This window comes from Neopelma chrysocephalum, unplaced genomic scaffold (assembly GCF_003984885.1).
Source record: "Neopelma chrysocephalum unplaced genomic scaffold, ASM398488v2 Primary Assembly neopelma1_69, whole genome shotgun sequence".
NCBI classification, from domain to species: Eukaryota; Metazoa; Chordata; class Aves; order Passeriformes; family Pipridae; genus Neopelma; species Neopelma chrysocephalum.
Genome location: NW_020897729.1, coordinates 6,210,575 through 6,226,489, shown reverse-complemented (window position 1 = coordinate 6,226,489; position 15,915 = coordinate 6,210,575). Strand labels below are relative to the sequence as shown.

The following is a 15,915-nucleotide window of genomic DNA, read 5'->3' as shown; positions in this document are numbered from 1 at the left end:
CCCCCCCACATGAGGGGACTTTACCCTAAGATCCAGACACACACACGAATTATGAATCCCCAATACTTTTACAGTCCATACCTGTTTCTGAATATCTAACTTCAAGCATGTCAAAAGTCGTCGTGATAGATGTGGATGCTGTGGATCTTTGAAACCTTGAAGTCCCATCTTTCAGAGACAGAAGTAGTCCTTGGAGATATCACAGAATAAATTTTAACAGTAAGGCCTTGAAAGGGAGGATGTTTATTAGATCTGTCTACATTTATGAAATTTTCAAGATACCACCTTTGCAAATATCTCTAACTTTGATGAATAAATGAAACAAGGAATGTTGTGCTTGATACTGACCTTTAACATAAACATGTCTTCTTCTTGGTGGAGCTTTTGCACAAAGTTTGATTAATACATCTTCCCCAGACCTGTGTGTTTTTAAAGCAGTCTGGTCCATTGCAGTTTCAGCTTGTGAAAACAATTTACCTGCTGCAAGCTCTTTCCTAATACTTACTGTATTTCAGTACCACTCCTTTTATAACAACAACAACAACATCAACAAAGAGAGGAGAGTTGCCTTGTGTTCAGTGATTTAGTTAATGTGCAACTGCTATGAAGAGTAAGATCTGCATAGGCATTTCTGTCAGTAAATATTCTATATGCTTCTTGGTATTATTTAAATTTCATTAAATGTCAGGGTAACAGTCAAAATGCAAATAGATATGTATTGATTTCTTCTACTCCACAGCTCTTTTGGAATTCTACTAACCCAAGTTCCTTTCTGTAAAAATGGAAAAAAAAAAAAAAAGGAGTGGATTTCCTGTTTTGCCTATGACCTGAGAGAGATCTCCATGTAAACAGTGTAAGAAGGAACTAAGGATGGCTCAATGCTGCCTTGTGCTTCTAATCTTGCAGTAAGAAATGAGCCAGGAAGGGATTGTTCTTTGAGGGAGCTGTAGAGAGTCTGGCCTTCTTGTTTCTCTTAAAAGGAGAAGGGACTGCAAATGAGTAAGGGTGACACATTTGTGTTAATTATAAACAATGCTTTAAGCCTGTCTAGAGAATGGGAAAAAAAAACTGTGGAACTTCCCTGCTGATATTTTGCTTGTGAAATGTGGTGTTTCCAAAAAATAATTGTATTAGCATAAAGTTCTAGAACATGATACCTATTTTTCAATATTTTATTTTTGATCTGTAAAGTTCCTATTGTTTTTCACAGTATTTTTCCATTGTTTTAGTACTATGTTTTCTATTTCTCTTTCCAAGTTGTTTTACTGTTAGAGAGTTTGTTCTTTTGGAGCTTATTCTCTGTTTAAGAACCTGAGACTACAGAACTCCACTAAAAGGTTACTGATAGTGAGTGCATTACTTTATATGTGAATACAAACTAGCCAAAAATACATATTTAAAAAAAAAAATCAAAAGGGTCACTCTTGTTTAAATTAGTGTTAAGTCATAATTCAGATTATAATATTCTTATTTCCTACTGAATTTTAGTAGCTATAACTGGCAATAAGCTCCATTGTATTTGTGGAGCTCTTGTTCTTAAATATTTACTTAGAAAAATAATCCCAAGTAGCATTTTTCAAAAATATATGCAGGAATATGTGTTTATCACTGGCATATAATTTAAAATATGACCTTAAATATAATATTCTTCAATTATGCTGCTACTCTACCCTTCTTTAACAAGGAATTATTTTCTTCAAGGAATTATTTCTGTTTTCTTACAAATTTTATTTGCTTCTGGTCTTCCTGACTAAAATTGTCCTTGAATTTCAGAGAGTTTAACCTAAACGTTAACTAGCTCTTCAGCTCTGTTATTTAAACAAAATTATTTATTTTGCCTGCTCATCTCAGGTTGCAGAAGCTCGTTTGAGGATGCAAAGCTTCTTACAAGAGATGGTTCAGAAATCATTTAGGGCCAAAGACTCCGCTTGGAGTTTTGAATGAATATTCACAAAGAATGTGCTGTTGTGCACAAAATAAAATCCAGTTCTCCTGGGTGTTTGTAATCGCCTTCTGAAGCTGAATCCATCAGTTACACTAGTCAGCATGAACATAATAAAACATTGCAAATACATAAGCAAGTTCTTAAGTAAATTAAATACCAGTGTTTATATCTCTGAGGAGCACTGCAAATAGATTATAGTTTATTTGTCTCTGTTCTGTAATCCAAGAAATAAACCAATATGTGTTACAAGGATTTCCATAGATTCAGAATTGTAGGATTTTCCAAGCATAGTTCTTTCTCCACTTTGTACCATAAACAGGATTAATAGGAATCTTGAGAACATCTATATCTTCATACTAGAATACTGTCATTTGAGACTGACTTGCCAGGATATTTCTTTTTCTTCAGTAATTGTAATCAAATTATTACTGGTACATGACCAAATATATCTGCTTTATCTGATCTTGCGGGTGGAAGATTAATAAATTAAAGATGAACTGAGAACTTGGAACACTTCCATTGCAGTCTAGCTTTTTAAGATTCTTCTCTGTATTTCACTTTTAGTTGAGTGCAAGCCCTTTACAACAAAATAAAAGCAGATAGAGTTTGTTGGTTGAGATTTTTTTGAACTTCTTGTATGCTTTTCATACATATGGTCAAAATTGACCTTGAAAATGAGCATCAATTCCAATTGCATGGTCCACTAAAACAAAGCTAAATGGTATCAATATACTTTCCATTAATAGACATGCATTATTAATAAATTGATCTTCTTTTGCAAATTTTTGGGCATTAAGATCATACAACTTCTTTAACCTGCTAAAACAGAAGATACCTATTAATTATGTATCATTTTCAGACAAAATATTAGAGGCCTTGTTTTTTTAAATGGTTTTTCTTGAGTTATCCTGTAATGCCTCAAAAGACCTAGAGAAAATGAAAATATAAAGTTTTTTAATTTTTTTTTTTTTAAGCTGTAAGTAGTGTTTGAATTCATGTGCATGTTTAAATGTCATTCTGTGCCTTGGAACAGTCACTTTGTGTTGAGCTGGAGGAATTCCAGCCACGCCATTTACCTCCTTGGTCCCACCTTACCTCTTACTCTGCTCATTTATCTGTTAGGAGCACTGCTGTGATATGGGCTGGGGAGCTGATCTGGCTTTAAAGAACTTTTTAAAGTTTGTTGGTCGTGGTTCATAACACGGACATTGAAACATCGCTGTGGTGTGGGGAGAGGAGTAAGTAACAAGCTGTGGGAAAAGGGGGAGACTCCACACCCTTGGCTGACCTCATGTGTCATCAAACTGAAGCCAAAATGTGACTTTCCAGATTTTAAACTAATATGGAAGAATGAATCAGAGATATATATAATTTTAAGAAAAGCATAGTGTACCACAGACAACATATGCACGTGATTCTGAGTTATTGCAATGTTCACTATATGCTATAAACAAAATAATTGTCATCCTAAACCTGTCACTTTCAGTGTTTTCTTAGAGATTTTCTATTTCCATTCCATTCCTTGTAGAGTGTTATAGGGCTTTTATTATTTTTAATAACAATAAATCTCATTACTGTGAATAAACAGGACTCTACGCTTGTTCATAATCAGAACAACTATGGCATATGTTGCCTGATGTATATTCTGGCTGCTGCAAACATATTTCACATAAAGCAAGACCCTTATTTTACTGTGTGTAGTGTCCATCATCACTGAAGGGAAGGAAATCCGCATAGGTGTCTCCTGTCCGTGTTTGTTGTTTGTTTTGTCTGTGGTGGCCCTCACCAGTGTAGCAAACCAAGGTTTATTTCAGGAGGGCGCAAGCCATAAGACCAGCCCATTAACTCTTGAATGTGCCAGAAGTTCCTTATTTCTTGGAGTGGTGAACAGAAAACATAATTCATGCAGGAAGTGCCATGTGCCTTTTCTGCTGGTGTGACTCCGTAGTCCCATTCTGGAGCAGGATATCCCTACTTGGTGCCTGCCTGGATCCTTTTTCCAAGAGGGAGAGAATTTTTTTGTCAGTGAAACTGATAACAAATTCTATAATGTGTGTTTGGCTCCTGAATTCAAAATGTTCTGTAATATATCAGTTTTAAAAGCCATCTCTGTCACATCGTAGTCCATCAGTTTGATTTGTGGTCCCTCATGCACAGACACACACACGTACACACGAGCTTCCCTCCAGATTCCAGGCCAAGAACATCCTGTAGTTAATGGTCTGGGAAATATATTTTCTGGGAGCAACAAGCAGCTACATTTCATGCACAGACTTGCAGGTATGGGGTTCATGAAGTAGTTTTGCCCCAAGAGAAAGATTAAAAAAAGGAAGTCCAAGTATGTGGCTGATACTTAATATTTTGGACTGTGCTGTAACTCTGAACATCAGAGCAATCGCTTCAAGCAGTTCTGCTGAACTACCTGGATTAATACCTCTGCATATTTTAGGAAAATAAAAAATATCAGCAATAATTTTTTTGTCCTTAATGATAACTTATTATCCAATTTAAGACTCAGATAACTGGTTGCAGCAGATTGTGGTCAGTTCATTACATGGCTAATTTTTCTGAGTGTTTCCAATCTTTTTAGCACTGATTATTTCCACACACACCCTTACGGTGGGAAGAATCTGTGTTCTTAAATTTAATGAAGGTAGAAGATGCTGGGCAGATCTTTTGCTATCAAGAACACCTGAAATAGAATCCAAAATTAAGTACTGAAGTATTGAAGATTCTGGTTTGAATTCAGCATGCATGGCAAAGAATAAATTGTGCAGAAACTGAAATTTATGACTGTTGGATTTTTTTTTAAGAAGCTTATTTTTAAAGTGCTGAGAACAATTTATTTTTTGTCTTGTAACCCAGGCAACTTCTGTCAACCCTTTTGAATATCCACCACCCCTGTTAAAAGGATGGACAGAAGTTTGTATGTCCCATGGCCAAACTGCTGTCAGTGGAGAGTTTCTTTCAGCTCAGTAGCAAGAAGAGCATTTTCTAACAGAGGAAAACCTGAGAATTATCTTGTCCTTTCTTCCCTGTTACGTTCCATTGTTACTAGAACATAAAAATATGTTTTAGCTATTTGTATTATGTGGAAGAATTGCTCTTTCCTTTTTATGGCTTAGTGGTTACACAATTGTAGGATACTTAAAAAGGAAAAATTTTACCTCCTGTCAATTGGTGTAGAAGTGTTATGTAATTTTGCTCCATTTTGGCCACTTATATGTCATTTTAAGTGTTACCCACTACAACAAGCTAAATGAAAAGGGGGATTCAGAATGGTGAGAGATGTGTGATTTTTTTTTTTTGGTTGAGTTTCTCTTTTATTCTTGCCAATGTATTAAATATTCTCAGAAGGAAGCAGGGAAATTAATGAGATGGTTTTGCATCAGTGTGTCAAAGCAGTTTTGCTTTTACACAATAAATGTGTTGCTTTTGATTCTATGTATCTTAAAAAGAAACAAGACTGACAGTATTTTTAAAGTACATTAAGTAGTCATTAAGACAAGAGTGGTTTGCACTAAGAGGCAGGGGAGTGACTTTTTTTTCCTCTTTCATAATGGTTAAGCACATTTCCTTGTGAGGGAGGGAAAAAGATGACAGCAAGTTGTAGAGGTATATGTATTTTTTCTCACATCAGATATAGAATTACTAGTTTTATTTTTAAGGATGACAGAAATCTGTTTAAAGAGACATTCTTGAGTAATATATACACAGATTTGCATCCAATCCATTGATAAAATGTGATGTAAACAGAATACAGTAAACATACTTTGTAAGAAAATCAGTATTTCTGTAGTTTTATGGTTTTGGGTATGTACCAGTGGATGCATGGTGGTGTTAACTGGGGAGTTTATCACAGGTGGTGTGATATCTTTGGTTTTCTTCTAAAATTTTGTCGACTCCTGACATCATCAGAATATGACTTTTTTAAGAACATATTTTTAAAGAAGTTTTTTATCCATCACCAATGCTAAGAAAAAAAATGAAAATGTTTTTGAGATCCTTTCTGAGAACTCTCAGTAGCTTGTCTCCCTTCTAGGTGATCCTCACTGCCTTTCAGTTCTGTACTTTCTGTAAATGTGCATAAACCTTTTATAGGCACAGACATGTTTCTCACTCATATCTCAAATCAGCAAATAGTTCTAAGTGTCCCTTGCCCAGTTGAGATCGTGCATCCTGAAATTCAAGCTACCACAATGTCGTTGTAATTGGCAGAGCAGTTTATCATCTTGTGCTTCGCTGCCTGCAAAGCTGCTTTGAAAGCCCTTGCGTGTGGCTGTTGTTAAAATCCCTGGCTGCAGAATTTCAAAGTTCTTTTTTTTTTTTTACAAAAGAGGAGAAAATGTTTTTCTCTTTCTCCGTGCTTCTACCAGTGGCTAGTGAAGCAAAGTACTTCAAAAGTGACATGTGTTCCACCCTGTAATTCTGGTGGATAATTCATAGAGAACTGAATAAAGACATAGCGGGAAACTTTTGTTACCAGTTCTACTCTGGAGACATTTCCTCCAGGTTCTGCTCTTCTCTTGAATAACATTTTTCTGTATTAGTTACTTTTTTCTTACTTTTGCTCGTATTTTTTAGCTTCTACATCTCAAGATACTCTCCAAGTCTGAAGTTGTGGTCTTCTCCTTCCCATTGATAAAATCCATTCTTACTGCCATTTTAAACACCATGAGGTGTTCAGCACCAATTTTGTTAGTGGAAGAGGACTCTTTTTGACTTCATATGCAGAAAACTATATATCTGACTATTAAAGTCCAAACACTGAGCAGGTGGGGGCAGGGGTGAGCCTTCCCAGAATTTCCTGTTCATAAGTGCTTGCAGAACAGCATCAGGTTTTCTGGGTTAATATTCTAACTGTATCCATTTACAGCAAGAACTAACAGCCAGAATCAGTTTATTTTTCTTCCTTTGTTCAAAGAGAAAATTTAGGAAGGAAAAAAAAGTCAGTGACTTTGTGAGGTGTAGCTGATGGATACATTTTATATCAGAGATTAAATGGGATGTGAAGGCTTAATTGAAATCTTCTTTTTGAGTTAGAAGAGTTATGTCTGTCTTAAAAATGCTGCTCATCCACAGTATTGTAAGCAACTGTAGCTGAAGATTTAATCAAGTAGCTGCTGCATGGCAAAATTATTATGATTACCAGTAGTGATGTGAGTTTAGTACCTGGAGCCGCCAACCAGCTGGTGGAGTCTCCCTGTCGTAGGGACTGCACAGTCCTTTTGTCTGGGTAGATGTAAATCAGAAAAACCACAGATAAACTGATTTTGCAGTGAGGAATAAATCATTATGCCTAACTACATGAGAATCAGTGGAAGATAACAGCTGTTGAATGTTATCAGCAAAGTTGGGGGGAAGCTGTGTATGAGTTCAAAGCACAAATAATATAAATGTCTGTGACATGTCAATTTATACATCTTTGTTTTTGTCATGTTAAATACAAGATCAAGTGCTGACAAAGGCATTTATGCTGGGAATCCTTAAATGGAAAAATGCCACTTTCACAGAAATGCATTGAACTAACTTCACTTCAGGCAATTGAATGACAGAACCATCTTATTTGACCAAATGCACGTTATTCTGTCTTTTATGCTCTAATTTATTCCCATCATGTGCTGTGAAGTCCTGCTTGGAGTGTCTATTCTCAGCATAAAACTGTTTGTCAAATTTCTATTAAGCTTAAGGTGAAAAATTAATGAACCATTCACTTCAGATATTTCAAAACTAATATGCTCTATTATTAATGCAGCAGAAAGTCAAAGATGTGGGTATGTACAATAATGGTTCAGTGTTCAGTCAGAATACTTTTTTTTCTCTATTTTGGGGGGAACATCCTTAAAGTGGTGTTTCGGGTCTTAGAAGGAATTATTTTGATGAATTCTGTCAGTGAACTTTTTAGATAGTTTTAGTTGTTAACTTTTTGTTTTATCAGATCCTGGCAGAGGGTGACTTTAATAAACAGATATGATGAAATACAATATTCTGTCCAGTCTTCCTTTGAATCTGAAATTTAAACAAAAGTTAACAGAAAATTGATTCATATAGCACAAAACTTTTTAGAGAAATATAAATAGAAGCCTATTTGCTAATACTAAAGAAGCTGTGGGTGACGTAATATTCTTTTAACTAGAGAGGTAAGATGTTGTGACTAACTCTCGTTTCATGTGCTCTGATCTTTCAGTCTTCACAAAAGTCACTGAAACGATGACAAAATTGTACTTTAACCTAGAATTGAGTGACATATGATGCACAAGTGTTACTATTAAATTCTCCCATTAAAAGCTTGTCAGAAATCTCAGAACATGTTACAAATACCAGTAAGTTTAAGTGATCGATAACTATGAAATCCTGGCTTCCAAATGTGTGTCCCAAACTGAGCAGTATGGAAACTGGTGCTCAAGGTTTGTGCTTGCTTTAAAAAAAGAAAACATAAAACACAGTCACTGCAAAAGTAGAAATGCAGACCTTGCTTTCTGTGAAGAAACTTTCTAAAGATTGCCTCTGTTTGTGCTCCTAAAATTAACTTAATAATTGATTACCATATTTTTCTTCTCCCTTTACAGTATGTTCTCTAGAGACTTTCTAAAATTAATAGTGGTTCTAGGCCTGGCACATTTAGATTGTTAGACTTGCAGAGAAGGAATTCTGTTTCTTGGAAGAGTTTCATGCTATAAAACTAAATTTCATTACAAGCAAAATGTCAAACTTAAATTATCCTCAAAGCATTTGTTGTTTCCACAGATGCTGAAAGCACTCTGTGCTCCAAAGAGTTTGGCATCTAGCAGAGAAAGTGCCAGCAAGAATCTCAAACTTCTTTTGATACGTTGGTTCTTTATGAAGTTGCACTGCACTGTTTCACAGTCAGTATTTAAAAACTGAATGTTTGGGCTTTACTAGCAGCCCTGGAAATCTCCAGATTTTTAAGTGTGCACTGGAGAGGACTGGTCTTGAGTCTTTCACTTTCAAAACCTGATCATGATGCAGAGGGATTTCCTCAGTCCTCTTAGCAGGCTGCTTTCCTGGCAACTATTACATGCCTGGAAGAGGGAAAGTGACTCTCACTTTTTCTTTTTTTTTTAAAGCATTTTTTAATATTAGTTCCAATAATGCCGGGGGTTTTTTTGTGGTTTTTTTTTTTTATGGTTCAGGAAGTTCAGTTACTGGAGAATTCTAGAGAAATCAGGCCTGGAAAAGATGTCAAGATGTCATCTAATGCAGCACCTTCTCTCAGGGAGAACATCAGCCATATCTCCATCATTCCTGACAGATGTTTGCTTATTCTTTTCTTTAAAAAGATTTCAGTTGTAGAGATTTTATCACCTGCCTAGGCAGGTCTTTATAAATTCCTTCTATTAGAGAGTTTTTCTTCCAGATAAATCTGCCCAGATAACTTAAATCTGCCTTTTTATATATTTCTTTTCTATTTGTCCCATACATCAAATTCCATCTTCTATTGTTAAATGATTAATTTTTAAACATGGTAGGGTTTTCTCCTGTAAGTTGTTCTCAAAAGTGTATCTTTCAAAGCTCATTCAGGTATGAAGCTCAAATTCTAAGTAACTGGAGAGAGATACTTCTCATCTGAAACATTTTGAGCCTCATTGCTCCTCTAATACAGTCTGCAGATTGACAAACACTAGACAGAAAATAATGTCTCAATTGCCCATCTCTGGGCAATTTAGGACATTTTAGTTTTTTTTTTTGATTCCAGAAACTGACTCTCAAAGCCTGAGCAAACTGATTTTACCATGTTTATAATGTTTTGAGCCAGTTTCACCTTTCCACTTAAAAATTTGTCTGATTCTTTCAAAGTGAACACTGATAACCTTCTCACTTCTTATTAAAGCTGAACCATGCTTTTTGTTTTCCCATATTTAAATGATACAGATTTGGTCAATTTTTACATTATGCTTAAGGGCATATTATAAAAATTCTCAGGAGTTTCTAGCATAAAAAGAATGAAAACTGGAGGTTGTGACTGGATTTTTTTTTTTAATGTTGTGGTTCAGCAATAACAATCCTGATAGTATTTTTATAGAAATGTATTAGAACACGTGCTGCTGATTTCTGATAGCTCCCTCCCTTTGTGATTGTAGTCACACAGGATGTAAAGGATGCCTTTGGGTAGTAAAGAACTCCATGTCGACAGAAAATATGGTGTTTGTTTCCAGGAGGTCTCAGAGGGAGGCCTTGTATTCTGAATCTCTAGTTGAATGTTGGAATGACTCAGTGGGAGCAGGTATATTGGAAGGCTTTGAGAATGTTGCAGGTTGTTCTGGAGCTGTGTCCTGCCCTGGGCTATCAATCTCCTCTCCTTTTCCATGGTAGGTTTTTCATCTGCAAGTGTTCTTGCTTTCCATGGGAAGAGATGATACCTCTATTGGCCAGATGAAATAGCTGAGAAAAACAGGTGTTTTGTCCTGAAGTGCTTCAGAGCATTTCCATGTGCAGAATTAGCCTGTTATCTTTTGCCAGTTCTTTCAGTTGGTCTCCCAGAATATCTCATCTCATCAGAAACGTGTGTGTGTGGAAACTCACATTTTTTTTCAGTTGAAGGGAGATTTTAATATTTGCATGAATCTGTTGTTATTTAGAGGTTTGTGCTATGACTTCTTAAGTTCTTTAAGCTGTAAAAGAGGTATTCAGTGGCTTTCTGATCCGTACCTTACTTCACTTGATGTGTGTGTCTGTTTAGTAGTACCCTCTTATTTCAGACCTCCTTCATGTGATCCTTCAACTTCCTATCACAGAAACACCCCTGCATTTATGAAATACATTAGAGTCACCTCAGCTGCATTGAACCCACTTTGAGTCAATGAGGTGACCAGATTGTAGCCTTTCAAAGAGGTTGGTGTATATCAGAATTTTCAGCCTTTCTGGTATATGCAAGGAAGCACATCTCATCAAGTTGCCAGTATATTATCAACACGCCTCATTTTTGGTGTTTTTCTTGTCAGATTTCTCACAAAGGCTTGTTTGTGTGATAGCACTAAAGCTGTTTAAAGGGTGAGCTAAATAGCACAACTTCTGTAGGCAAAACAAAGCCTAATCAGTTGTAACATTGTTCAGTGCAGATGGATACTTGCACATGATTCTGGGCAGTTTAAATGTCTGCTCTTCCCTGTAAGGCTGTGTCCAGTTTTTACTTGAATTTGGAAGTTATTGCTGATCTGTAATTGTATTTTTCAACGTTTCCTTGAGTACACACCAATTTAATTTAGTGTGTTTAAGTCACATACAGTCCAATATCTGCACAGGCTCTTTGTCAGCTTCTTTCTTGTGGAACTATTGCCCAAATACTGTGATATGCACATGCAATTTTGTGGTACATGGTCTTGAAGAGACTTTTTTTTCAATAAGGTAAGTACCAAATAACATCTGCTTATCTATGTCAGTTGTTTTAAGCTGTGTTATAGAGGTTTGTGGGTTTTGTTTGGTTTATGATGGATTGAAATCTAATTTTCATTTACAAAATTGCCCTTCTCTTTCTGTTTTTTAAGATGGAAGCTACAGGCAAAATCGACTGAACCTCACAACACTGTTAGTACAACCAATTTCTGCAGTGCTTGCCAGAAAACTTGTTTCCTTACCTGAGGACAGTGTCCAAAAAGATAGGTGTACACCCCTCCAGCTACCACCTACAGGTAACGCTTTTTAAGTACACTTTCCCTCTAACTATGGAATGTTCCTCAAGGACTCCAAATCTACTTTCTCTAACTGTATACAACTAAGAGGTTTAGCTGGTCATGAGTATGTTTTGCTGAGCTGCTTTCTAGGAGGGACTATGAACAGCCTAAAAATTATGCTCCTAAAATCTGACAGATGGAAGCTTTGGTTTAAAAAAACAAATAATTCTCTTAGAATAAGACATTAAGCACTAATTCTTAATACTGACTTAAAACCTCCTCCGTGTAGATACCGTCACCAGGTAGGTTTTGTTAATTGTTTGTTAGGACTTACTGTACTACTAAGAATGTGATTTTAACATTAAAGCACCAGGTTTTTTTCCTGTCTCTGGTACAATAATGCTGTAATTCTTAACAGTGATGTGTCTCTCTGTGTTCCTTAATTTGTATCTGGTATAGCATAAACAATGTATTGTTATCTGAACCTTCAGGCACCTTTTTCTCCAGGTTTCACCAGGAAAATGGTCCTGATGATAAGAACAAAAGACCTTGAGTAGAGACAGATGAAATGAAAGAATGCATTCAGAGTATATATTTAGATATAATGCCATTAGCAAAGTCACACAGATTAGTGCTTGAACAGACTTATTGCTATTATGTGGGGGAAAAAAATAAGAATACAGTCTTCCAGCAAAGATACTGCGCAGTGTTTCGATGAAGGAACAGCTTCCAGAGAACATTCTAGATGAGATGCATGTTCAGTAATTCTGTCTTCATTTTTGTTTTGTACCTGTCCAACTTTCACCATAAAAAAAATGCAGGAAAAAAAATATATTTTTTTATAATGCCTGTTTAAAATGAAATGATTTGAAGCTGTGGTCTTGGAAAGGGGGAAGCAAATTAATTTAGCCACTGTATCCTGTGCTACACACAGCGATGACAACAGTAAAAGCTAATTTTAAGGGGAACCAATGCACTATCACATATGTACTGTATCACTTGTTTATTGCTTTTGGAAAATTATTGTGGAATAGCAGTACAATACAACAAGTCATAAAAAAGGTTGATTAATTTTATGACTTGTGTTAGCATTTGTAGTTATACATACTAAACAGGAAGGGAGAACACCTCATACTTAAGCTGCTGTGGTTGGGAAGGACTATTGTTCTCCATGCATGGCTGACTAGATACTCTAAAGATGAACTGATCATCCCCACAACCAGTAGAAAATGGAAAAAGGCCATTTTGGAAGGAGCAAGTGCTTTACTGTTCCAGGTAGGATGTGTGAAGCTTGCTGGTATTGTTGGAATTTTAAACAGCTGAAGTGCCTGAAGGAAAGCATGAATTCGGCCTGGCAAATGACACTCGTTTTAGAAGGATAAAAGCGTTCACAGTGCCTGTTTCTCAAAAAGCTCTTTGTGGAGGCTGCAGGACAGAATCACCTAAAGGGTGGCTTATTCTGCTTTTCCTGTGACAGGTGTGGCATGTCTTTTATTTCACTGAGAAGACAGGTATTCTGTGAGGTGGAAAATTTCTGGAAAGAATATTCCAAGTCTAGTAAGAGCCAGTCCATGTGTGGCTTACTCTGGGTGAACACAACAGCCTGTGTCTGATTTCCTGTAAAGCTTCTGAACCACAGTAATCCATGTGGGATTTTTTTTAAACTCTTAATTTATTGAGAAAATAGGGACTATAATAAGAAGCCTTGTATAATTCTGCAGTGTTTTATGATATATTTTGCCTTGAAGTAATGGTGAAACTGTGGATGTGCTGGAGCATATACTGTACTGAAGTGTTCAGTAGCAGCCTTAAATGGAAGAGATAAAAGACTGGTCTTATGATAAGAAATTGTGTAGAACTATTTAATAAGAGTAATAGCTAAAGAGATAACACTGAAGAGAGCAAGGCATTTGAAAACAGCGAAGGTTGAATTTGCAGTCTTCCTGTTGATTTGAAGAAGCTTAAGAGAGAGATTTCACTTCTGACGCAGAACTCATCACTCATCTGTCAAAAGAGGGGAATGAGCAATTCAGATGATTGGTTGGCTTGAAATTTGTTAGAATAAAATGATCATCATTCTCTCATCAGTATGTTCCAAAAACTGAGCAGCAGATTCATCAGTAATGATTAAACATTTATATATAGTTTTCTCATATTGCCTCTTTTTTCCCTTAGCCTTGCAGTTTTCAAGAGACAAAATGTGACAGAGTGAGTGAGAGGATATGGAACAAACATCTGAGATAGATCAACTGCTCAGAGTCTACAAAGCAAATAGTGGGAATTGAAGTTAGTTATTAGTTTTGTATTAGATGAAGTTAGTAATTAGATTTGCTTTTTGTGTAGCAAGGTACGTTGTTGTTAATCCTCACTAATCTGAATCCATGAACTTTTTCTCCAAAATAGGCAATTAGAAGGAGTTTGAGTGAAGCTTTATGGAGAAACTGTGAAGTTTTGAAGCTTTCCTTTTTTTATAGGATATTAGTAGGATATTGTTAGAACATTGTGAAGGTGGTTGTAAAACGAAAGCACTCCTATAAACGTAAATGAAGAGAATCCTGCTGTGTTGCAGTGAACTGTCCTTGTTTTTTAAGTTACCTGCCAGTTGGTAGGTTTCAGTCAGGTGAAAATCATCCCTTTTCAATTAATCTGTTGAGTATTTAATTTAAATCTGTTTAGTGGGATTTAATTTAAAAAGTCTTTTTTTGCCACTAGTGATGAAATACTTTGTTGTTAAGCAGAAAACCTGAAAGTCTGGTGGTTAAAAACACGAGTGATATGTGTGTAATTTTGCTCTTTGGTTTTAAGTGTTGGTTTTTGTGCTTGTCTGATTCGTATCTGAGAAGACAGAAGATGAGAAAAATCTAGGATTTAGCTATTCATCAGTGTCCAGGTGTCTGTGGCATCATCCTATTCTTCCATTCTTTTCCACATTTTTGTTGTTGGTCACTCTTGGAGATAAGGACTAGATGAGCAGCTGGTCTGACCTAATACTCCCAGGCAATAGAACTCAAATGTCAAGGAAGTATAATGCAAGCAGTGCATTGATCTCACTTAAAGGATCCCTCGTGCAGTGATCTCACTTAAGGGCTTTTAAGTTTCTTTAGCCAACTGATGCTTAAATCCAACCCTATTTCTCTCTTTGTATAGATCAACCAAGATTATTAAAGGTGTATTATTTCAGAAAATATCAATGGAATTAACATACGCAGAAGAAGATTCCATTTCTTACGAGCTCTGCATCCCTTTTGCTGTAACTAGGTGTCATTTCTTTTTATATTTTAACTTATAAAATAGTAAAACCAAAGCATGAATAGTTTAAGTAACTTGAATGATATCAAACACTGTGTGAATAATAGAGCCAGGTATACAAAGACTCACAGGATTCTGCTACAACGAGTAAAATTACTCAGATCTAAATGCTTTTTTGGTAGAATCTTCTAATCTTTTGTAACCTTTTTTAGCCTAAAAAGTACAGTCATTGATCAATACTGAATCATCATAGTGACTGCAATGCAAGACTACATTTTAGGCTGCAAACAAATCCACCTCCTCTGCCAAAAAAGGAGAGTGGATCAGATAACCAGAAGTGACTGTTACTGAAAAGGTTTTTAGCATAACATAAAGAATAATTTTTATAATACTTTAAACATCTATTTTATACAGTTCCACATGTCAGATGTTTACTATACTAAGTTTTTAGTCAACTCTGATCATGTGAAGTTTGAATCATTAATTACACAAAAGCAATAATTAATTGGAAGAGTCCTGTAGTTTCCATATTACACGATCATCATCACAAAGTTCTCTGCCAAGTGGTGCACTAGTGCAAATCAAGCCTGTCTTCTATTCAGTCAGAGGAAGGGCATGAAAAGGAGATATATATATCCTCCTATTAGGCTACAACCTTGTGCTCTTGTTATATGTGTTTCTCCTTCATAGTTTGCTACCTGTCAGAGGAAAGAAAGGGCACCATATTTAATAAACTCTGGCCATGCCATCATACACTGTGATACCAGTACACAAACAATCCCATAATTTCTAGATACTTGGACTATGCTTACCATGAATCCAAGTAAAGAAATAGAGAAAGATGCCAGCAGAATGTGTGGCAGTGCATGTTACTGTATCTACAAGATATGAAGTCACTGTACATAACAATAGGATTATAACAGTGTTCTGCAGGTATCTCTTACTGACATTTCAAAGAAGTACATGTTAAATAGTGAAGTCTGATCTAATTCAGATATACTGGATATGAAAATTTACAGACATTTATACCAATACTCTCAGATTTTCTTTTCATGATTGCTTTAAATTCTGTTCTTTAAGTTCATGGAA

At 35.8% G+C, this 15,915-nt stretch overlaps 1 protein-coding gene across 9 annotated transcripts in view; it reads left to right on the top strand.

Annotated features, from left to right (window-relative positions):
* The window catches only part of NAALADL2 (N-acetylated alpha-linked acidic dipeptidase like 2), a 457,652-nt gene that overhangs the window by 335,152 nt on the left and 106,585 nt on the right, over positions 1 to 15,915 (top strand). For 8 of the 9 annotated variants that reach the window (XM_027685645.1, XM_027685646.1, XM_027685647.1 and 5 more), the window contains one exon: positions 11,452 to 11,595. The exons of the other annotated variant lie outside the window; for it this stretch is intronic. In XM_027685645.1, coding sequence (XP_027541446.1) covers positions 11,452 to 11,595 — 144 coding nt within the window. The remainder of the gene's footprint in view (positions 1 to 11,451; positions 11,596 to 15,915) is intronic. 9 annotated transcript variants of the gene reach the window in all.